The 22,734-nt window shown below is 44.8% G+C and overlaps 1 protein-coding gene and 1 long non-coding RNA gene across 6 annotated transcripts in view; one reads left to right on the top strand and one right to left on the bottom strand.

Moving 5' to 3' along the window:
- The window catches only part of MATN2 (matrilin 2), a 172,319-nt gene that overhangs the window by 42,545 nt on the left and 107,040 nt on the right, over positions 1 to 22,734 (bottom strand). For all 5 annotated transcript variants that reach the window (XM_055286856.2, XM_055286858.2, XM_055286860.2 and 2 more), the window contains exon 6: positions 14,985 to 15,107. In XM_055286856.2, the coding sequence (XP_055142831.1) occupies positions 14,985 to 15,107 (123 nt within the window). The remainder of the gene's footprint in view (positions 1 to 14,984; positions 15,108 to 22,734) is intronic.
- On the top strand, positions 19,602 to 20,823 carry LOC134737172 (uncharacterized). Its single transcript, XR_010121818.1, has 2 exons — positions 19,602 to 19,729; positions 20,506 to 20,823. It is a non-coding gene; the product is annotated as an uncharacterized lncRNA (long non-coding RNA).

Raw genomic sequence — 22,734 nt, 5'->3', positions numbered from 1 at the left:
TATTATTATTATTATTATTATTATTATACCTGGACTCTTCTGCTAGGCAAAGACAAACTTCCTGACATATTACAAGACGTTTATGCAACAAACAAATTTGTGAACGTGCTTTCCTTGTCTTGGTTCATGTAAGAGCCACTAAAATGAAAATGAGGTATTTGCCAGACTGTAGGCTGCGAGTGGTTTAGCTGAGTGTTTTATCGAATTTAAGCAATTAAAACAATTAAACATTCCCAAAGCCAAACTCCAAACCACTTAAACCCATCAAACAATGAGCCAAACAATAAGACACGAAATCATATCCTGGGAAAAATAAAGCCTAGGAGTGAAAGGCATAAATACTCTGAGTTCAAAACACCTCCTGGTTACCTCACTGGGCTCAGCTGCACATAAATAGGATCTTTACCTCAAGATGCACAGAGAATGTGATCTCTAGGGATACACTAATTTAAACCAAAATATTTTTTTTTAAAGTATTTCATGAAATTTGTCATAATGAAATTTTACTTGTGTATTTTTATTTTTTTGTTTTTGTTCTTTATTTTTCTTTTTTTTGTATTTTTTGTATAAGTCTTTTTAAATATGGAAAGAAACTTTTATTGCAGAATCTGAGCAAAGTATTTTCCCATAGTGGAACTCGGACACATTGTTTAAAATTGCTTGAAATAAATGACCACTGATGGAATCTTAAAAGGAGTCTTTGTTTTGATGAGGGTTTTTATTACTTTAAGGGACACTTGAACTGCATAAATAATCTTCCTAACAAATAATTTGGTATAAATGAGAGTTCCCAATCCACACCAGAGGAAACAAACTGAGTAAGGGAAAGATATACAATATTCTTGAAAGGAAAAAATGTTGAGTAAGATGCCAATTTTTCCCAATTTAAACTTATGGAAATGTTAAGCAAAATATACAATAATGTCCAATTTCAAAAATGGACTGAGTAGTATAATAAATCCATGTACGTATCACCCAGCTTCAGGAAAATCAATCTATGGCTGCTTGGCTTTCAGCTATGTCCCCACTCTCTATAGTAAGATCCCACATTACTTTGAAGCAAACCCCAGACATTGTATTGTTATTATTATTGTTATTATTTTTGTTTGTTTCGAGACAGAGTCTCGCTCCATCGCCCAGGCTAAAGTGCAATGTCACAATCTAGGCTCACTGCAACCTCCACCTCCCAGGCTCAAGCAATTCTCCTGCTTCAGCCTCCTGAGTAGCTGGAATTACTAGTGCATGCCACCATGACTAATTTTTTTTTTTTTTTTTTTTTTGAGATGGAGTCTCACTCTAACACCCAGACTGGAGTGCAGTGGTGCAATCTTGGCTCACTGCAACCTCTGCCGCCCAGTTCATGCAATCCTCCTGTCTCAGCCTCCCAAGTAGTTGGGATTACAGGCGCCTGCCACCATGCCTGGCTAATTTTTGTATTTTTAGTGGAGATGGGGTTTCACCATCTTGGCCAGGCTGGTCTTGAACTCCTGATCTCGTGATCCACCCACCTCGGCCTTCCAAAGTGCTGGGATTACAGGAGTGAGCCACCACACCTGGCCCAGACGTTGTATTATTTTGTCCATAAATGCTTCATAATGTAGCTTTAAAACACTGGGAGTCTTTATAAACAATATAATTGTAATACCATAGTCATATATAAAGGCATTAAAAAAATCTTTTTCTTTGAAAACAATTTCAAGCTTACAAAAAGTTACAAACATAAAAATAGTACAAGAAACACTTACATACTCTTTACCCAGATTCACCTTTGTTAACATTTTACCCCGTTCCTGTGATTACTTGGTCATCTCTCTGACCTATGTGAGGGTACATTACATACATTCTGGTCCTTTCCCTTAAAAACAGTCTGTGTTTCCTAAGAGGAGGGATATTCTCTTATATAACTGCAGTACGGTTATAAATTTCATAAGTTTACATTGATATAATACTTATATTTAATCTACCATCCATATTCTAATCTTGTCAGTTGACTTAATTACGTTCTTCACAGCATTTTTCACCTTCCAGTACAGGAGCTAGTCTAGGGTCAGAGACTGTATTTCGTTTTCGTATCTGCTTAGTCTCCCTTAATCTAGAACCATGCTGCCTAATATGCCTATTTAAATTAAAATTGATTAAAATGAAATAACAATAAAAATTCAGCCAGGGGTGGTGGCTCACGCTTGTAATCCCAATGCTTTGTGAAGCTGAGGCCGGAGGATTGCTTGAACCCAGAAATTTGAGACCAGCCTGAGAAACACAGCAAGACCCCATTTCTAAAAAAAGAATTTTTTTTTTTTTTTGAGACGGAGTCTTGCTCTGCTGCCCAGGGTGGAGTGCAGTGGCACGATTTCAGCTCACTGCAATCTCCGCCTCCCGGGTTCAAGCAATTCTCCTGCCTCAGCCTCCCGAGTAGCTGGAACTATAGGCGCACGCCACCACGCCCAGCTAATTTTTTGTAATTTAGTAGAGATGGGGTTTCACCACGTTGCCCAGGCTGTTCTCGAACTCCTGAACTCAGGCAATCCACCCGCCTCGGCCTCCTAAAGTGCTAGGATTACAGGCGTGAGCCACTGTGCCCAGCAGAAAAAGAATTTTTTTAAGTTAGCTGAGCATGGTGGCACCTGCCTGTAGTCCCAGCTACTAGGGAGGCTGAGGCCAGAAGATCTCATGAGCCCAGGAGTTGGTGATTGCAGTGAGCTATGAGCTATGACTGTACCACTGCACTCCAGCCTGGGCAACAAAGCAAGAGCCTGTCTCTAACAAACAAAACAAAACGAAACAAAAATTCAGTTACTGGGTTGCACTGGCTGTATTTCAAGTGCTCAGTGGCCACATGTGTCTCCTGACTACTGTATTGTATGATGCAAACAGAGAATTTCCATCAACCAGAGTGTCCCATAGGATAGTGATGGGCCAGAACATTTCCACAGCCTCTCTTTGTGTTTTATGACATAGAACTTTTGGAATAATACAGTCTCTTCTACTTGTTTTTAGTTTTTTTGAGGTATAATTGACAAAAACCAAACTGCACATACTCGAGGAAAACAATCTGATGCATTTTGCATATGTATCCTGCCATGAAACCATCACCACAATGAAAATAATGAGCATATGCATTACTCTCAAAACTTTCCTCCTGTCTCCTGCTAATTCATTCTTCCCCACTCTCTCCAGTCCCAAATAACCATTTACCTTCTATCCAGATAAATCAGTTTGCATTTTCTAGAATTTTATTTTTTATCTTCTTTTTTTTATCTCCCCACAGAATTTTAAATAAATGTAATCATATAGTATGTATTCTTTTTTGTCTGGTTTCTTTCATTCAGTATAATTATTTTGAGATTCATCCATATTCATATGTGTGTCAATAGTTTCTTCCTTTTTATTGCAGAGTAGTATTTCACTATGTGATTATACCACAATTTGTTTATCCATTCACTTGCTGAAGGGCTGGTTAGCTGTTTCCAGTTTGGGGCTATCACAAATAAAGCAGCTATGAACATTAATGCACAAGTTTTTGTGTGGACATATGCTTTCATTCCTCTTGCATAATGGCTGAGTCATATGGGACATGTATGCTTAACTGCTTAAACATTCCCACCAGCAATTTATGAGAGTTCCAGTTTCTCTGTATCCTCATCAACACTTCGTAATTTTAGTCATTCCAGTGGGTATGATTATCTCAATATGACTTCACTTTGTATTTACCTAATGACTAATGTTGTTGAATATATTTTCATATGCTTCTTTGCCATCTCCATATATTCTTTGGTGAAGTGTCTATCCAAATATTTTTCCCATTTTTATTGAGTGGCTTGTCTTTTTTTTTTTTTTTTTGACAGAGTCTTGCTCTGTCACCCAGGCTGGAATGCAGTGGTGCAATCTCAGCTCACTGAAACCTCTGCCTCCTGGGTTCAAGCAATTTCCCTAACTCAGCTTCCCAAGTAGCTGGGATTACAGGCACCTGCCACCATGCCTGGCTAATGTTCATATTTTTAGTAGAGACAAGCTTTCACCATGTTGGCCAGGCTTGTCTCAAACTCCTGAACTCAAGTGATCCACCTGCTTTGGTCTCCCATTGTGCTAGGATTACAAGCATGAGCCACCATGCCCAGCCTGAAAAAGTATTTTTTAAATTTCATATTTTGATTGTCCATTGTAAGTATATAAAACTAACTTATTTTTGTATATTGATCTTGTGTCCTGCAACCTTGATAAATTCACTTGCTATTAATAGTTCTAGTAGTTTTTTTGTAGATTCCATTGGATTTTCTACACAAGCGATCATGTTATCTGTTAATAAAGATGGTGGTTTTTTTTTACAATCTAGGTACCATTTATTTATCTTTCTCTGTCTTATTGCACTGGCTAGAACTTCCAGTACAATATTAAATAGAAGTGATGTGAGTGGACATTCTGTTTTATTCCTGACCTGATAAAGAAAGCATTGTCTTTCACTATTAAGTATGATGTTAGCTGATGGTTTTTTCACTGATGCACTTTATCAGATTGAGGCAGTTACCTTCATTCCATTTTTTTTTTTTTTTTGAGATGGAGTCTTGCTCTGTTGCCCAGGCTGGAGTGCAGTGGTGCGACCTCGGCTCACTGCAAGCTCCGACTCCCAGGTTCGCGCCATTCTCCTGCCTCAGCCTCCCGAGTAGCTGGGACTACAGGCGCCCGCCACCACGCCCAGATAATTTTTTGTATTTTTAGTAGAGACGGAGTTTCACCATGTTAGCCAGGATGGTCTCGATCTCCTGACCTCATGATCCACTCGCCTCAGCCTCCCAAAGTGCTGAGATTACAGGCGTGAGCCACCGCGCCTGGCCACCTTCATTCCTAATGTGCTGAAAGTTTATTTAAAGAAAAAATGAATGTCAGATCTTATCCAACGCTTTTTCTGCATCTATTGAGATGGCTTATATGGTTTTGACTTTTTAGTATGTTAATATTATGAATTACATTGATTGAGTTTTGAATGTTAAGCCAACTTTGAATTCCTGGAATAAATCCCACTTGGTCATGATGTATTGTACTTTTTAATATATTGTTAAATTTGATTGCTAGAAACTGTTTAAATAACTTTTGCAGGTATTTCATGAGAAATGTTTGTGTATAGTTTTCTTTTTTTATGTCTTTCTTTTCTGGTTTGGGTATCAGGGTAATGATAGCCTCATAGGATGAGTTGAAAATTGTTCTTTCTTCTTCATTTTTTTGGAATAATTTGTGTAGAATTAGTATTAGTTTTTCTTCAAATTTTTGGTAGAATTCACCAGTTAAGCCAACTAGGTTTGAAATCTTCTCTGTGGGAAGGTTTTAAAGTGCAAATTCCATTTCTTTTAATAGATAGAGATCTATTCAGACTATATTCTTTTGTTTTTGGTCAGTGGGGGGACAGGGTCTCACTCCGTTGCCCAGGCTGGAGTGCAGTGGTGTGATCATGGCTTACTGAAGCCTCAACCTCCTGGGCTCAAGCAACCCTCCTGCTTCAGCCTTTCGAGTAGCTGGGACTACAGGCACTTGCCACCATGCCCAGTTAATTTATTTTTTGTAGAGATGGGGTCTTGCTATGTTACTCAGGCTGATCTAGAACTCCTGGCCTCAAGCAATCCTCCCACCTAAGCCTCCCAAAGTTCTGGGATTACAGGTATGAGCCACCATGCCCAGCCTCTATTTATTCTTGGGTAAACTTTAGTAGTTTGTGTCTTTCAAGGAATTTGTCCATTTCATCTAAGTTGTCAAAGTTATTGGCATAAACTTGTTTATTATTTTTCTGTATATATATATGTATGTGTGTATACATATGTGTGTGTGTGTGTGTGTGTGTATTTTTTTTTTTTTTGGTGGAGATGGGCTCTATGTTGCCCAGGCTGGTCTTTAACTCCTTGCCTCAAGCGATCCTTCTGCTTTGGCCTCCCACAGTGTTCAGATTACAGGCATGATCCACCATGCTTGGCCTTTATTATCCTTCAAAGTTTATAGGATATGTATTGATGTCCACTTTCTCATTCCTGATGTTAGTAATTTGTGTCTTCTCTCTTTTTTCTTCCTTGACTAGTCTGGTTAGACATTTATCAATTTTATTAATCTTCTAAAAAAAAACCACATTTTGGTTTTTTACCAATTTTCTCTATTGATTTATGTCTTCTATTCCTTTTATTTTAGCTCAGATCTTTATCATTCCCTCTCTCTTGAATGTCTAATATATGAAGACATGTTAACTTCCCTGTTCATTCATTCAGTAAATATTCTCTGAGCATTTACCATAGGGCAGGCACTAGGATCAGCGTTGAACAAAGAGGCACAGTCCCTGCTTCATGAAATTTGTAAGAGTCCCTTACAATCACTTATATTGGAAAATATTCATTAATCAAATAATGAATAAACATACATTTATAAATTAGGTATATATAATTGGATGATTTTATGAAGAACAGGTATTAAAGACATAATAAAAAAGCAAGAAGAAATTTTCTCCTAGAAAATCAGCAAAATTTTTAAGAATTGCCCCCTTAAGAAACACTTTTTTTTCCTCCAACTTTTATTTTAAGTTCTAGGGTATATGTGCAGGATGTGCAGGTTTGTTAGGTAAATGTGTGCCATGTTGGTTTGCTGCACAGATCAGCGCATCACCCAGGTATTAAGCCCAGCATCCATTAGCTATTCTTCCGGATGCTTTCCCTCTCCCCGCTCCTTGCTACAGGCCCCGGTGTGTGTTGTTCCCTATCATGTGTCCATGTGTTAAGATGAAATGGACAAATTCCTTTTGCACTGCTGGTGGGAATGTAAACTAGTACAACAACTATGGAAAGCAATGTAGAGATTCCTTAAAGAACTAAAAGTAGGCCGGGTGCGGTGGCTCACGCCTGTAATCCCAGCACTTTGAGAGGCTGAGGCAGGTGGATCACAAGGTCAGGAGATTGAGACCATCCTGGCTAACACGATGAAACCCTGTCTATACTAAAAATACAAAAAAAAAAAAAAAAAAATTAGCCAGGTGTGGTGGCGGGCGCCTGTAGTCCCAGCTACTCGGGAGGCTGAGGCAGGAGAATGGCGTGAACCCTGGAGATGGAGCTTGCAGTGAGCCGAGATCACGCCACTGCACTCCAGCCTGGGTGACAGAGAGAAACTCCATCTCAAAAAAAAAAAAAAAAACTAAAACTAAAAGTAGATCTACCATTTGATCCAGCAATCCCACTACTGAGTATCTACCCATGGGAAATTAAGTCATTATATGAAAAAGATACTTGCACACGCATGTTTATAACAATACAATTTTCAATTGCAAAAATATGGAACCAGCCCCAATGCCCATCAATCGACAAGTGGATAAAGAAAATACAGTGTCTATATACACCACGGAATACTACTCAGCCATAAAAAAGGAACAAAAGAATGGCATTTGCAGCAACCTAGATGGAGTTGGAGACCATTATTCTAAGTGAAGTAACTCAGGAATGGAAAACCAAATATCCCACTTCTCACTTTTAAATGAGAGCTAAGCTATGAGGATGCAAAGGCATAAGAATGATACAATGGACTTGGGGTGGGAGGGTGGTGAGGGATAAAAGACTACACATTGGGTACTATGTATCCTGCTCAGGTGATGGTTGCACCAAAATCTCAGAATCACCACTGAAGAACTTGTCCATGTAACCAAACACCACCTGTTCCCCAAAAACCTATTGAAATCATCAATAATTTAATTTAATTTAAAAATAAAAATTGCCCCCTTAAACACTGATGGTAGGGTATAAATGTTTTTGGAAAATAATTTTGCATATGTATCAAAGCCTTAAAAATGTTAATTGCCTTTCACTCAATAAATTTCCTTTTTTGTTGTGTTCCTAAGAAAATGATCAGAAAAAAAGATTCAAGCATAAGAACGTTTATCACAATATTATTTGAGCAGCCAAAAAAACCTGAACACATTCTGACATATACATATAATAGAATTTTACACAGACATTAAAATGTTTTTGATAACGTTTAAGTGACATGTCAAAATGCTTATGATTTATTGTTATACTACATGATCTCAACTCTATAAAAATAAATCCATACACATACATTAAAAAAAGACTGGAGAGAAATGTTCCAAATTGGCATAAACAACTGGTTTATCAGCTAGGTGCAGTAGTGTGTGCCTATAATCTCAACACTTGGGAGACCAAGGCAGAAGGACTGCTTGAGCTCAGGAGATCAAGACCAGCCTGGGCAACATGGTGAGAACCCCGTCTCAAAAAGCAAAACAAAACACAAAAACAGTGGTTTTCTCTGGGTGATAGTATCACAGATCATTTTATTTCATAGAATTTCACTTCTATAGGAACCAGTTTCCCTCAATGAACCTGTATTACTTTTGTAATCAGAAAAAGTACTAAAAATAAATGTACACATTTGTACATTTGTACTTTGTGAAACTAGTTGCCATGGAAAACAGCCCAAATAATGTACAAAAAAAGAACAATGTGGGAAGTGTCCTGTGATTTGGAGAAGAACATAATCAGGGAACATTGCTGAAAACAATATATATATAGCTTCAGGTGTGCATATCTGCTACAGTTTGGATATTTGTTCCCATAAACTTCATGTTAAAATTTAATCCCCAGTGTTGGAGGTGGGGCTTAATGGGAGGTGTTTGGGTCATGGTGGGGAATCCCTAATGAATAGCTTGGTGCTGACCTCACAGTAATGAGTACATTTGCTCTGTTAGTTCTTATGACAGCTGGTTGTTAAAAAGAACCTGGCACCTCCCCATCCTTTCTCTCTTGCTTCCTCTCTCACCATGTGATCTCTGCACACGTGGGCTCCACATCACCTCCCGCTGTGAGTGGAAGCAGCCTTAGGCTTTCACTAGATGCCCAATCTTCCCACCAGCAGAATCATGAGCCAAATAAACCTTATTTTCTTTATAAATTACCCAGTCTCAGGTGTTCCTTTATAGCAACACAAATGGACTAAAACATATCCATTTTGTACTGGTGCTATGTGATAGTATCACAGATCATTTTATTTCATAGAATTTCAGTTCTACCTCTGTCTCAAAGGTTTCCTCCCTCTCTCACTGCCTTCAAATCTTTAATCAAAGACTAGTATTACTTTGCGGTTGAGACCTGTAGTATTCTCTTATCCTGCTCCAATAGAATGTAGGCTCCATAAGGACAGATACTGGTGGGGTTTTTTTTGGTCTGTTTAATTTATTACTGCATGCCCAGTGTCTACAGTCATATCTGACACATAGTAGATACTCAACAAATATTTGTGGAATGAATAAAAGGTTATTGGTATTACTCTTACTGGAGTGTGTTTTTGAGGGTTTGATACATACACATGGCACACCAAGAAGCAACATGGGGGACACTATGAATGGAAGACAGCTCTCATCCCTCCATAAGGCTTCTTCCCAGCAAGCTGTTTAAAAACCTCCTTCTAGGAGGATCTCAGTTCAACAATTAGCATCCTGTGGTTACAGACATTCGGCCAGTTACAAACCCAACCAATCATTCATTGAGCACAAATTTCTCCACACACAAATTGGTCAAATGCCTATTAAAATTTAGATGGGTCACTACTACATTTTCCATGCCTGGCTAGTCTACTAAATGAAATAAAGTTACTCTGATATGACTCATTCTTAGTGGCCACAAAGAATGCAAGTAGCCAAATTTGTTTTGTTCGTTTCTAAGAGCAAGGAAATAGATATCAGCTCAGTCTAGGGAATCACTTTCTAAGAGTCAGAGCTATACAAAGTGGAATGAACTACCATGGGGTATAGTGAATATCCTGTCAGTGGGGGTATTCAAATGCAGGTTGGATGACGGCACAGTGAGAGTATTGTAGGATGGATAGTTGGGCAAGAACTAGGTTGAACTTTAAAGCCTCTTCCAGCTGAAAGTGTTTGATTTATGCACATAGGGAGTCACAAAAGTGGCATATTACAGGCTGTAGGAAGGTAGTGGCACTCAGTATGTTAACTATGCCCTGGCCAAGAAACCTGACAACTGATACTTTGTAGTTCTTCTATTGCTGATTCAGTATAAAATTATTTCTGGTCAGGAATGGTGGCTCATCCTGTAATCTCAGCACTTTGGAAGGCCAAGCTGGGAGAATCACTTGAGGTCAGGAGGTCTAGTCCAACCTGAGCAACATAGCAGACCCCATCTCTACTTTAAAAAGTTTACTTCCTTCTGTGTTTTGTTTTTAGTGCAAACACAAAAATATTCATTCAGTGCCTTACTCTGTGCAAAGCATTCTTATTTGAAAAATAAGGATGGAAATGTCAACCAAGTTATTACTGGAGACTGAAAAACAATGAGTATAATGACCTCCAAACATGCAAATAATAAATGGCAACATGCAAAAGATGGTGTCCACAATTGCCTTTATTCATCATTACAGGCATTAGATGATTAAGCATTAGACTCAAAGCCCACAGTCTCCTTGCTACCAAAGACATGAATCCCTGTCCAGCAGACTGAAGTCCTCTATAGATCTTTCTGGTGAAAAGACCCTGGATATCTGAGAGTATTCTTTGTCATGCTTGGCTCAAGAATAAGGGTTTCAGTCTAGATCTCAAAAAGTCTTGCTACCATAGGACCAGCAATTCCACTTCTGGGTATAAAAACCCAGAAGAACTGAAAGCAAGGACTCGAACACTCATGTTTATAGTAGCATTATTCACAATAGGCAAAAGGTGGAAGTAGCCCAAATGTCCATCAACAGATGAATAAACAAAATGGGGTATATACATATAATTGAAAATTATGCAGTCTTAAAAAGGAAGGAAATTCTAATATATACTACAACACAGATAAACCTTGAGGACATTATGCTAAGTGAAATATGTTAGACAGCAAAGGACAAATACCGTATAATCCCACTTACATGAAATACCGAGAGTGGTGAAATTCACAGACAGAAAGTAGAATGGTGGTTGACAGGGCAGGCAATGGGGAGTTATTGTTCAATGGGTACAGCGTTTCAGTTTGGGATGATGAAAAGTTCTGGAGATGGATGGTGAGGATAGTTACAGCTGGGTGGAAATCAGGTGACCCCAGCCAGGGGGTGTGGTCTGGAGAGGCAGGAAAGAGACAGGCTAGGATATGCGTTTTTCACAACGTGAATGTATTTAATGCCACTGAATGGGTACAGTGGTAAATTTTCTATTATGTATGTTTTATAACAATACCAGAAAAAGAAAAGTCTTGCTAACATTTTGCAAACTGATAGTACCTGTGTGTTTCCACCTTTCTCCCTTCTAGATTTGGATGGGCTGCTCTAGGGTAAGAAATTGATATAAAGGTAGTGCTTTTTTGAACACCACTCACATATTTCAAATTATAATACTGGTTCATGAACATAAAGCTCTATTATGTACATTTTGGCTTAATCATAAATTAACCATGCTCGGTTTATTACATTGACTAGTCTACCTTTTTTTAGATAATAATTGCACACTTACTAATTGGATTCGCTGTCAAATATACTTTGGTTAAAAATATAGGCTGAAATTTAAGAAACTGAGTTTATTTTATTTTTTGCAAGTTTATAAGAAGTAGAATTTTACAAAAAAATCTTTCAACATCACAGCAGTAACCAGGCCGACTTGGCTGGAAGCTGGTGGGAGGCCTTGGTACTCACTAACAGGGTGGCTGCCCTGGTTCTGAGCTTCTGCCTCTATCCTGCTTCTGTAATTTTAACTGGTCTCTATTTCTCAGTTCTTGTCCCCACTACAGATCTGGAGCACTCCTGAGTGTTTCATTCTTACGACTGGGCTTTTGCCTTATTTTCTACTCTTAGCTTTCCAAGTACTCTGTCTCCTTTCTTCCTCTTGTCTCCTTCCTCCCGGGTCTGGCTCCTGCCCACCCCAAGCACGGTGGGAAGAGGGCTCTTCTAAGGGATGCACTGCCCTGAGGCTGCCTGCACGAACCCTCCAATCTCCCAGCACTCTTCCCTGCCCACGCATTGGGGTGGCCCACTTCTGGATCTTGATTCTGACAACTGTACTGCTGGGCTTGCTGCCTAGCTGGTGAGACCTCACAGCTGGATCAGCCCCTCCTGTGGCTCCTAGCCAAACCTCCTCTCCCAGTCTCACTATGCTGCGGTATCTACTTCCAGGGTCTGATTCCAGGGCTCCAACACCCTCCTTGCCTGCACCACCCTGGGCTGGGGATCTGGGACAGGAGGCATGCTGAGCCACAGGGTGGGGAAGCTGGTGCCACTCTGGGAACTAGGGCTGGTGCTGGGGTAGAAATCAGGTGACCCCAGCCAGTGTGTGCAGTCTGGAGAGGCAGGTAGGAGACTGGCTAGGATATGTGTTTTTCTCCAGTCCTCATCCCTGCAAGGCAGCATCTCACCTGTTCTGGTCTAACTGGTCTCCTTCCTCTAATTCCTGCTGTGGTCCTGGCTGCATCACACTGTAGGCCCTTGGTCACATAACTCCTGGCATCATGACTCAGCTCTCCAGTGTGGCTATGGCTAAGGTCCCTCACCAGCTTGCAGTGGAAATCTTGAATGTTTTTTGTACCTTTAAATGTAGCTCAGGCATGTGGTATATGCACAGTAAATACTCATTTTTTTAGAGTTTTGGAGGCCAGGTGTGGTGGCTCATGATGACCATAATCCCAGCACTTTGGGAGGCTGAGGTAGGAGGATTGCTTGAGCCCAGGAGTTGGAAGCTGCAGTGAGCTAGGATTGTACCACTACATTCCAGCATGGGTGACAGAGCAAGATCCTATTTCTAAAAAACATAATGATAATAAGGTCTTTGAAACCCACATCGTCCCTTTTTAGCCTTTTTTTTTTTTTAAGACAAGGTCTTACTGTGTCATCCAGGCTGGAGTGCAGTGGTGCCATCATGACTCACTACAGCCCCAACCTCCCAGGCTCAACTAGTGATCTTCCCACCTGAGCCTCCCAAGTAGCTGGGAGTACAGACACTTGTCACCATACCTGGCTAATTAAAAAAAAAAAAAAAAAAAAGTTTTTGTAGAAATAGGGTCCGTCCATATTACCAGGGCTGGTCTCAAACTCCTGGGCTCAAGTAATCCTCCTCCTTCTCTTCCCAAAGTGCTGGGATTACAGGCATGAGCCACTGTGCCCAGCCTCATTTAGTCTTCAAGATTATGCTATGGCGAGGTGCTGTGGCTCATGCCTGTATTCCCAGCACTTTGAGAGGCTGAGGTGGGTGGATCACCTGAGGTCAGGGATTCGACACCAGCCTGGCTAATATGGTGAAACACCATTGCTATCAAAAAATACCAAAAAAATTAGCTGGGTATGGTGGTGCGAGCCTGTAGTCAGCCACACGGGAGGCTGAGGTGGGGGAATTGCTTGAACCCAGGAGGTGCAGGTTGCAGTGAGCCGCAATTGCATCACTGCTCTCCAGCCTGGGTGACAGAGTAAGACCCAGTGTCAAAAAAAAAAAAAAAAAAAAGGAAAGAATAATGCTATGCAGTAGGCAGTATTATCATCCTGTACTGTAACTGAGAAAACTGAGGCATAAGTAAGTTGCCCAAGATCATCAAGAGAAAAAGCAGAGAAGCTGGGATTAGAACCAAGGCCGACTGCTGGCAGCCCACGGCCTCCTCTTTGATGAGGAACACTGACTCATCAGCCCAACAACCACAACTCCCCAACCACAACGACAGCACAGGCTGCTATTTTACAGTTCAGAATACTCAGAAGGGAAGGGAGACCAGGAACACAGCATCCCACTCATTCATTTACTTACTCTTTCAATAAACAAAACAAATAAACCACTGTATATGCCAGTCATGCACGGGGCATGGAGACTACAGTTCTCTGCCTGGTTCACATCTTCAACTTCTTTCCTTCTCCTGGAACCCCCATCTCACCCTTTTCTGCCTAGTGAATGACAGCTCCACCTCCAAGACTCAGCCACAGTATCTTCTCCATTAAGGACCTTGCCTTACTCATTTCTATTGGCACATGGTTGGGGCTCCAGAAATGTATGCTTTTGACCTAATGTGTCCCTTATAGTTCCATACATCACCCACACCTCCAGCTCTGGTGTTTGTAAGCTGCTGATATTTAGGTATTGAAGGGTAAGAAGTAAGTTCATGTTGAAAAAGGTTTTGTGCAGATGTATCCTGTTTTACATAGTGAATACATTTTAGAAAGGTTGTACATGAATTTTTATGAATTAAAATCCTGTTTTCTCACTGATGCCTGTCTCTGAGGTGCCTTACCTTATTCTAGATTGTTATTAAAGTCCACTTTTTATAAATGCTTGGCCCTAATACTTAACAAGAAAGCTTTTCTCAAGTGATCCTCCCTATAGAATGATAATAATCCATACACAATCCCTTAAGTCTCCTGATGTACCTTTATATTTATTAGAACACTTTTGGAATCTTTTTGCAACTAGTTATTATCTTTTTTGCAAAACTAATGTTCATCTTTAGTTTATAGAATTTTATGTTCAGATTTTGGGAGCTGAAATTAATTCTGATTTTTATGTACACAGTTAAAATCAAATTGAACTAAATAGCTCAAACAAAAAATGAGCAGTTCTTTGCAAACTGCTGTCCACCAGAACAAACCACTTACGATTCTTTTTGGCTCAGCGATTTTCTTGTGTGGAGTCAGAGCTAAAGCCCACAAGCCACAAAGCTTCAATGAAAACATCTCAAGCCCTGTTAGTGCTGATGGGCACAGTCAGGCTGAGTTAGCAGGAAGTAAGTTGGTCTGATCGTCAGCATGCTCAGCAGATGCTGAAGGAACAGTCCTACACATGGTGCCTTCATCATATTCCTTGAATAGTGATGTTGAGATACAGTGGTCTATGGTCTTAAGTCAAGTCATGAAAGTCCTGACAGAGGAGGAATGGGGCAAAAGGTATTAGACCCCCATGACATAATTATATGCTAATCTATACTTGAGAGATTTCCACGGTCACAGTCACCAGAGCAATAACATCAAATATTTCTCTGTGTGTGCATGTGTGTGTAACTTACTTGTGCACGTTTTTTTATCTGGGTTAAGAGCAAATCCTTCATGGCACTGGCAAAGGTAGGAGCCATCAGCATTTACACACTCATGTTCACATCCGTGGTTTTCTGAGGCACAGTAGTCCACAGCTGGAGAGAATAAAACACATTCAGAATTAGAAATGCAAACAGAGGAAAAGGGAATGGTAGGATGAGGGCATACTGATAACAGATATTAATTAGGATTAATGTTATTGCGCCCAAAAAGAGCAGGATAAACAGATATGAACCCAAGTTCTCTGCCCCCCCCCCCAAAAAAAATCAGGAGTCTATATCAGGCAATTCATATAGGAAGATATAGGAAGTAAACTAAAGAACATGTGAACAATTGTATTTAAAAGTTAAAGAATTGCAAATCAAAATCATCACAAGGTGCACTTACACCTAGTAAACTGGCAAAAATAAGATGAGATAAAACCCAGTGGTAGAAAGGCAGCAGCGTTATTAATGGTGGGGGCATTATAAATTGAGAAAGATCCTTTTGGAAGGCAATTTGACAATGTTCACCCTGGACGTGAAACCCAAAGAAATAGCTGGGAAAAGGGTGAAATTATATACAATAAGCTATTAATAGCATTGTTTACAATAACAACAAAAAATCCTAGAAAATAAGATGAACATTGAATAAGGGTAAAAGGTTTAACAATGTATGAGAAAATACACTAGCTGATTTTTCATTAGTTCCACAAATATTTCCTGAGTACCTACTATGCACCAGGTCCTGTTTTAGGTGCTAGGGATAGAACAAGTAACAAAATAATCCAAAATTCCATCCCCCAAGGAGCGTATATTTGGATAATGATGGTGGAAGTAGGGAACAGATAAGAATTAAAATAAGTAAATAGCATAGTCTATTAGGAGATAAAGAAAATTCTGGAGAAAAACAAAACAATGAATAGGAGTAGGGTCAGTGGCGGAGTGGGTAGCAGGTGGGATGTAATAGAGGTGGTCAGGAAAGGCCTCCCTGAGAAGGTGGGTGGTTAAGAAGAGTGTTGACTAAAATACGAGCCATGAGGAGATCTGGGAGAGAGCATCTTGGGCAAAAGAAACAGGAAGTGCGAAGGCCAGGAGGTGGGACTCGGCCTGGTGGGCTGGAGGATCAGCAAAGAGGCCAGGGTGGCTGGAGGAGGGAGAGAGGGGGGAGATGAGAAGGGGGCAGTCAGGAGGGACACATGGGCCATGCAAGGACCTCAGCTTTTAGTCTGAATGAGTTGGGAGTCACTGCAGGGTTCTGGACCCATAAGTCAAGAATAGACAGACAAGGCAAATGTGAGAGTAGAAAACCAGTAAGAAAGTGACTCCAGCAATCCCAGGGAGGAAGGGTGGAGGCTTAAACCAGGATGTTGCAGGGGATGAGGGGGAGTGGTGTTCTGGAAGTTATGGGTTGAATTATGTCCCCCAAAAAGACATGTTGGAGTCCTAAACCCGGGTACCTATGAGTGTGGCCTTATTTGGAAATAGGATCTTTGCAGAAGTAACCAAGTTAAAATGTGCTCATTCGGGTGGTGTGCTCTAATTCAATATGACTGGTGTTCTTATAAGAAGAGATCTGTCCCTATGACCCAAACACTTTCCAGCAGGTCCCACCTCCAACACTGGGGATCAAATTTCTTTTCTTTCTTTCTTTCTTTTTTTTTTTTTTTTGAGACAGGGTCTCACTTTGTCACCCAGGCTGGAGTGCAATGGCACCACCTCTGCTCACTGCAGCCTCAACCTCCTGGGTTCAAGTGATCCTCCTGCCTCAGCTGTCCAAGTAGCTGGGACTGCAGGTGCGCGCCACCACATCTGGCTAATTTTTATATTTTTAGTAGGAACGAGATTTCGCCATGTGGGCCAGGCTGGCCTCAAACTTCTGAGCTCAAGAGATCCACCCGCCTCAGCCTCCTCCCAAAGTGCTGGGATTACAGGCGTGAGCCACCGCGCCTGGCCACAGAGGTCAAATTTCAACATGAGATTTGGTGAAGCCAAACAAACCATATCCAAACCAAAGCATAGCTCTAGCAAACTAATACACCTGGTAAATACCGAAGGTGGGGCTAACAGGATTCCTGTTGGATTAGAGGTGAAATGAGAAAAAGAGAGTGCACCTAGGGTCAACTCTGGGGTTGACAGAGCAAGACCCTGTCTCAAAAAAAAAAAAAAGTTTTTGGAAATCCCAGCTACTTGGGAGACTGAGGCAGGGCAATCATTTGAGCTCAGGAGCTTAAGACCAGTCCCTTTTCAAAAAAAAGTCCTTCCTTCCTTCCTTCCTTCCTTCAGGAGCTTAAGACCAGTCCCTTTTCAAAAAAAAGTCCTTCCTTCCTTCCTTCCTTCCTTCCTTCCTTCCTTCCTTCCTTCCTTCCCTCCCTCCCTCCCTCCCTCCTTTCCTTCCTTCCTTCCTTCTCTCTCTCTCTCTCTCTCTCTCTCTCTCTCTTTCTTTCTTTCTTTCTTTCTTTCTTTCTTTTCTTTCCCTCCCTCTCTGGCGCAGGCTGCAATCTACTCGGCTTGCTGCTGCCCGCGCCGCCGACTGCCAGACACTGCCGGTGCGCGCCACCGCTGCCTGCCTTTTCTCCTTTGGATGCAGGCACGCGTTCGCCATCTTGGCCACGCTGGTCGCCAGCTCCTGACGCCGAGTGCTCTGCCCGCCTCAGCCTCCCGAGGTACTGGGACTACAGGCGGAGTCTCGCTCACCCAGTGCTCGGTGTTGCCCGGGCTGGAGTGCGGTGGCGTGGTCTGGCCTCGCGGCAGCCTCTTCCCCCCGGCCGCCTGCCTTGGCCTGCCAGGGTGCTGGGATTGCAGCCCCTGCCCGGCCGCCGCCCCATTTGGAAGGTGGGGAGCGCCTCTGCCCGGCCGCCCCGTCTGGGAGGTGAGGAGCACCTCTGCCTGGCCGCCCCGTCTGGGAAGTGAGGAGCGCCTCTGCCCGGCCACCCACCGTCTGGGAAGTGAGGAGCGCCTCTGCCCGGCCACCCACCGTCTGGGAAGTGAGGAGCGCCTCTGCCCGGCAACCCCGTCTGGGAAGTGAGGAGCGCCTCTGCCCGGCCACCCACCGTCTGGGAGGTGAGGAGCGCCTCTGCCCGGCCACCCACCGTCTGGGAGGTGGGGAGCGCCTCTGCCCGGCCACCCACCGTCTGGGAGGTGGGGAGCGCCTCTGCCCGGCCACCCACCGTCTGGGAGGTGGGGAGCGCCTCTGCCCGGCCACCCACCGTCTGGGAGGTGGGGAGCGCCTCTGCCCGGCCACCCACCGTCTGGGAGGTGGGGAGCGCCTCTGCCCGGCCACCCACCGTCTGGGAGGTGAGGAGCGCCTCTGCCCGGCCACCCACCGTCTGGGAGGTGAGGAGCGCCTCTGCCCGGCCACCCACCGTCTGGGAGGTGGGGAGCGCCTCTGCCCGGCCGCCCCGTCTGGGAAGTGAGGAGCGCCTCTGCCCGGCCGCCCCGTCTGGGAGGTGAGGAGCGCCTCTGCCCGGCCACCCATTGTCTGGGAAGTGAGGAGCGCCTCTGCCCGGCCTCCCATCGTCTGGGAGGTGAGGAGCGCCTCTGCCCAGCCGCCCCGTCCGGGAGGAAGTGAGGAGCGCCTCTGCCCGGCCGCCCCATCCGGGAAGAAGTGAGGAGCGCCTCTGCCCGGCCGCCCCATCCGGGAAGAAGTGAGGAGCGCCTCTGCCCGGCCACCCATCGTCTGGGAAGTGAGGAGCGCCTCTGCCCGGCCACCCACCGTCTGGGAAGTGAGGAGCGCCTCTGCCCGGCCGCCCCGTCTGGGAAGTGAGGAGCGCCTCTGCCCGGCCGCCCCGTCTGGGAAGTGAGGAGTGCCTCTGCCCGGCCGCCCCGTCTGGGAAGTGAGCAGCGCCTCTGTCCGGCCACCCCGTCCGGGAAGAAGTGAGGAGCGCCTCTGCCCGGCCGCCCCGTCCGGGAAGAAGTGAGGAGCGCCTCTGCCCGGCCGCCCCGTCCGGGAAGAAGTGAGGAGCGCCTCTGCCCGGCCGCCCCGTCCGGGAAGAAGTGAGGAGCGCCTCTGCCCGGCCGCCCCGTCTGGGAAGTGAGGAGCGCCTCTGCCCGGCCACCCCGTCCGGGAAGAAATGAGGAGCGCCTCTGCCCGGCCGCCCCGTCCGGGAAGAAGTGAGGAGCGCCTCTGCCCGGCCGCCCCGTCTGGGAAGAAGTGAGGAGCGCCTCTGCCCGGCCGCCCCGTCTGGGAAGTGAGGAGTGCCTCTGCCCGGCCGCCCCATCCGGGAAGAAATGAGGAGCGCCTCTGCCCGGGCGCCCCATCCGGGAAGAAGTGAGGAGTGCCTCTGCCCGGCCGCCCCATCCGGGAAGAAGTGAGGAGCACCTCTGCCCGGCCACCCATCGTCTGGGAAGTGAGGAGCGCCTCTGCCCGGCCGCCCCGTCCGGGAGGAAGTGAGGAGCGCCTCTGCCTGGCTGCCCCGTCCGGGAAGAACTGAGGAGCGCCTCTGCCCGGGCGCCCCATCCGGGAAGAAGTGAGGAGTGCCTCTGCCCGGCCGCCCCATCCGGGAAGAAGTGAGGAGCACCTCTGCCCCGCCACCCATCGTCTGGGAAGTGAGGAGCGCCTCTGCCCGGCCACCCACCGTCTGGGAAGTGAGGAGCGCCTCTGCCCGGCCACCCACCGTCTGGGAAGTGAGGAGCGCCTCTGCCCGGCCACCCACCGTCTGGGAAGTGAGGAGCGCCTCTGCCTGGCCACCCCGTCTGGGAAGTGAGGAGCGCCTCTGCCCGGCCGCCCCGTCTGGGAAGTGAGGAGCGCCTCTGCCCGGCCACCCATCGTCTGGGAAGTGAGAAGCGCCTCTGCCCGGCCTCCCATCGTCTGGGAAGTGAGGAGCGCCTCTGCCCGGCCACCCTGTCTGGGAAGTGAGGAGCGCCTCTGCCCGGCCGCCCCGTCTGGGAAGTGAGGAGTGCCTCTGCCCGGCCACCCACCGTCTGGGAAGTGAGGAGCGCCTCTGCCCGGCCGCCCCGTCGAGGAGGAAGTGAGGAGCGCCTCTGCCCGGCCGCCCCGTCCGGGAAGAAGTGAGGAGCGCCTCTGCCCGGCCGCCCCGTCTGGGAGGTGAGGAGTGCCTCTGCCCGGCCACCCATCGTCTGGGAGGTGAGGAGCGCCTCTGCCCGGCCACCCATCATCTGGGAGGTGAGGAGCGCCTCTGCCCGGCCACCCATCGTCTGGAAAGTGAGGAGCGCCTCTGCCCGGCTGCCCCATCTGGGAAGTGAGGAGTGCCTCTGCCCGGCCACCCATCGTCTGGGAGGTGAGGAGCGCCTCTGCCTGGCCGCCCATCGTCTGGGAAGTGAGGAGCGCCTCTGCCCGGCCACCCATCGTCTGGGAAGTGGGGAGCGCCTCTGCCCGACCACCCATCGTCTGGGAAGTGAGGAGCGCCTCTGCCCGGCCACCTATCGTCTGGGAAGAAGCGAGGAGCGTCTCTGCCTGGCCGCCCCGTCTGGGAAGTGAGGAGCCCCTCTGCCCGGCCGCCCCGTGTCTGGGTAGAAGTGAGGAGCTCCTCTGCCTGGCCTCTCCGTCTGGGAGGTCTACCACGGAGGCCAGAAGCAATGTGGGGGCTGGACGTGGTGGCTCACGCCTGTGGTCCCGGCACTCTGGGGGGCGAGGCGGGTTGATCACTTCAGGCTAGGAGTTCGAGACCAGTCTGGCCAACTTGGCGAAACATGAAGAATACAACAGACAAACCAACCAACCAACTCAATGACAACAAAACAGGTCTACCCTGGAGTCATACTCTAATTTTTTCTATTTTCCTCCCTTTCTGATCCTTTATCCCACTTTCTTTTTCTTCCTCTTCCTTCTCCCTCTTCTTTGTCAAATAGAGGATTGAGTTATTATCACTGATCCATATAAAGTCCCTCTCTCATTTATTTTAACTCCCACCCCCATTTCTATTCCCCAACTTCCCAGGTGCAACCTTCCTAATATGTTTGATACGCATCTTTTTGTTTGTATGTATTTTTAGAAAATGTTTATTGTTTTTGTATGCAAAAAAAATTAATAATAAAAAAAAAAGTACTCCCTACAATGTTTTAGGATATATTAATATCAAAAGTGTGTAAATAATAACAAGGAAATAGAATCTACAAAATTAATACATATGTAAAATTTTAAAAAGCAAAACCATGCATGGAGAAGATAATGACATATTTAGCATAGTAATAAAAAGATGCAAAGGGAAACACAGAAGATTTGTAAAGGGTAATAACCTGTATTACGTTTATTCTTTTGCTTCAAAGCTTCATTAAGTTTCAGTCTAGGCCAGGCATGGTGGTTCACACCTGTAATCCCAGCACTTTGGGAGGCCAACGAGGGTGGATCACCGGAGGTCAGGAGTTCGACACCAGCCTGGCCAACATGGCGAAACCCTGTCTCTAATAAAAATACAAAAAATAGCTGGGTGTGGTGGCAGGTGCCTGTAATCCCAGTTACTCAGGAGGCTGAAGCGGGAGAATCATTTGAATCTGGGAGGCGGAGGTTGCAGCGAGCCGAGATTGTGCCACTGCACTCCAGCCTGGGCGACAGTGCGAGACTACGTCTCAAAAACAAAACAAAACAAAACAAAACAAAACAAAACAAAAAACAAAAAAAAAATGGCAGCTCACACCTGTAATCCCAACACTTTGGGAGGCCAAGGCGGGTGGATCACTTGAGTCTAAGAGCTCAAGACCAGCCTGGCCAACATGGTGAAACCCCATCTCTACTAAAAATACAAAAATTAGCCAGGTATGATGGTGGGCACCTGTTGTTGCATTTACTCTGGAGGCTGAGGTGGGAAGATTGCTTGAGCCCAGGAATGGAGGTAGCAGTGAGCTGAGATTGTGCCACTGCACTCCAGCCTGGGCGACAAAGCAAAACTCTGCCTCAAAATAAATAAACAAAATTTAAAAAAATAAAATATAAGCACTAAAAGAAATTGAGTTTTTAAAAATAAAAATTTTGTTGAAAGCTTTGGAAAAAATTAAAGCAATTTGCTAACCAAAATTGCTATAGAACCAGGCATGGATAAAACAAATGTAAAACATTGGGAAATTTTCCATTAAAATTTACAAGAGTTCTGCTGTTAGACTGCTTTACAGATGTCTTGAAATCCTTGCTCCAGTTTAAAGAAACCAAAACTAAAAAATCATAGACAACACATTATGGGTATGGTTTATGCAAAAAAGATTTTTATATAATCCCAGCACTTTGGGAGGCCGAGGTAGGCAGACTGCTTGAGCCCAGGGGTTCGAGACCAGCGTGGGATACATAGCGAGACCGCAACTCTACAAAAAATACAAAAATTAGCTGGGCATGGTGGCATGCACCTGTGGTCCCAGCTACTCAGGAGGCTGAGGTGGGAGGATTGCTTGAGTTTGGGAGATTGAGGCTGCAGTGAACCAAGATCACGCCACTGCACTCCAATCTGGGCAACAGAATTATACCCTGTCTCAAAAAAAAAAAAAAAAGATTTGTAAATATATTTTTTTCTTCAACTTAAAATTAGTATTTTTTAAAAGCATAAAAGTAATTTTTACTAAGTATACGTTTATGTGTTTTAAATAAAAATAAAATGACTAAGATGGGTCTGCATACGCAGTTTTTTAGGATTCTCCTCTCTGAATGATGTTTTCCATTAATCAGCTAACCACAGGCCCAATTCATGGGATAAGAGAGCTTCTCTGGATCTTGACTCTCATAATGTTTTTGTTCTTTGTGTACGCAGCTCTCTGGGGAACTAAGGGGGAGGATGTGATTGGCAAGGCAGGATTCACG

This window comes from Symphalangus syndactylus, chromosome 7 (assembly GCF_028878055.3).
Source record: "Symphalangus syndactylus isolate Jambi chromosome 7, NHGRI_mSymSyn1-v2.1_pri, whole genome shotgun sequence".
NCBI classification, from domain to species: Eukaryota; Metazoa; Chordata; class Mammalia; order Primates; family Hylobatidae; genus Symphalangus; species Symphalangus syndactylus.
Note: the sequence above shows the minus strand (reverse complement) of the source record. Positions and strands in the feature narration are given on the sequence as shown.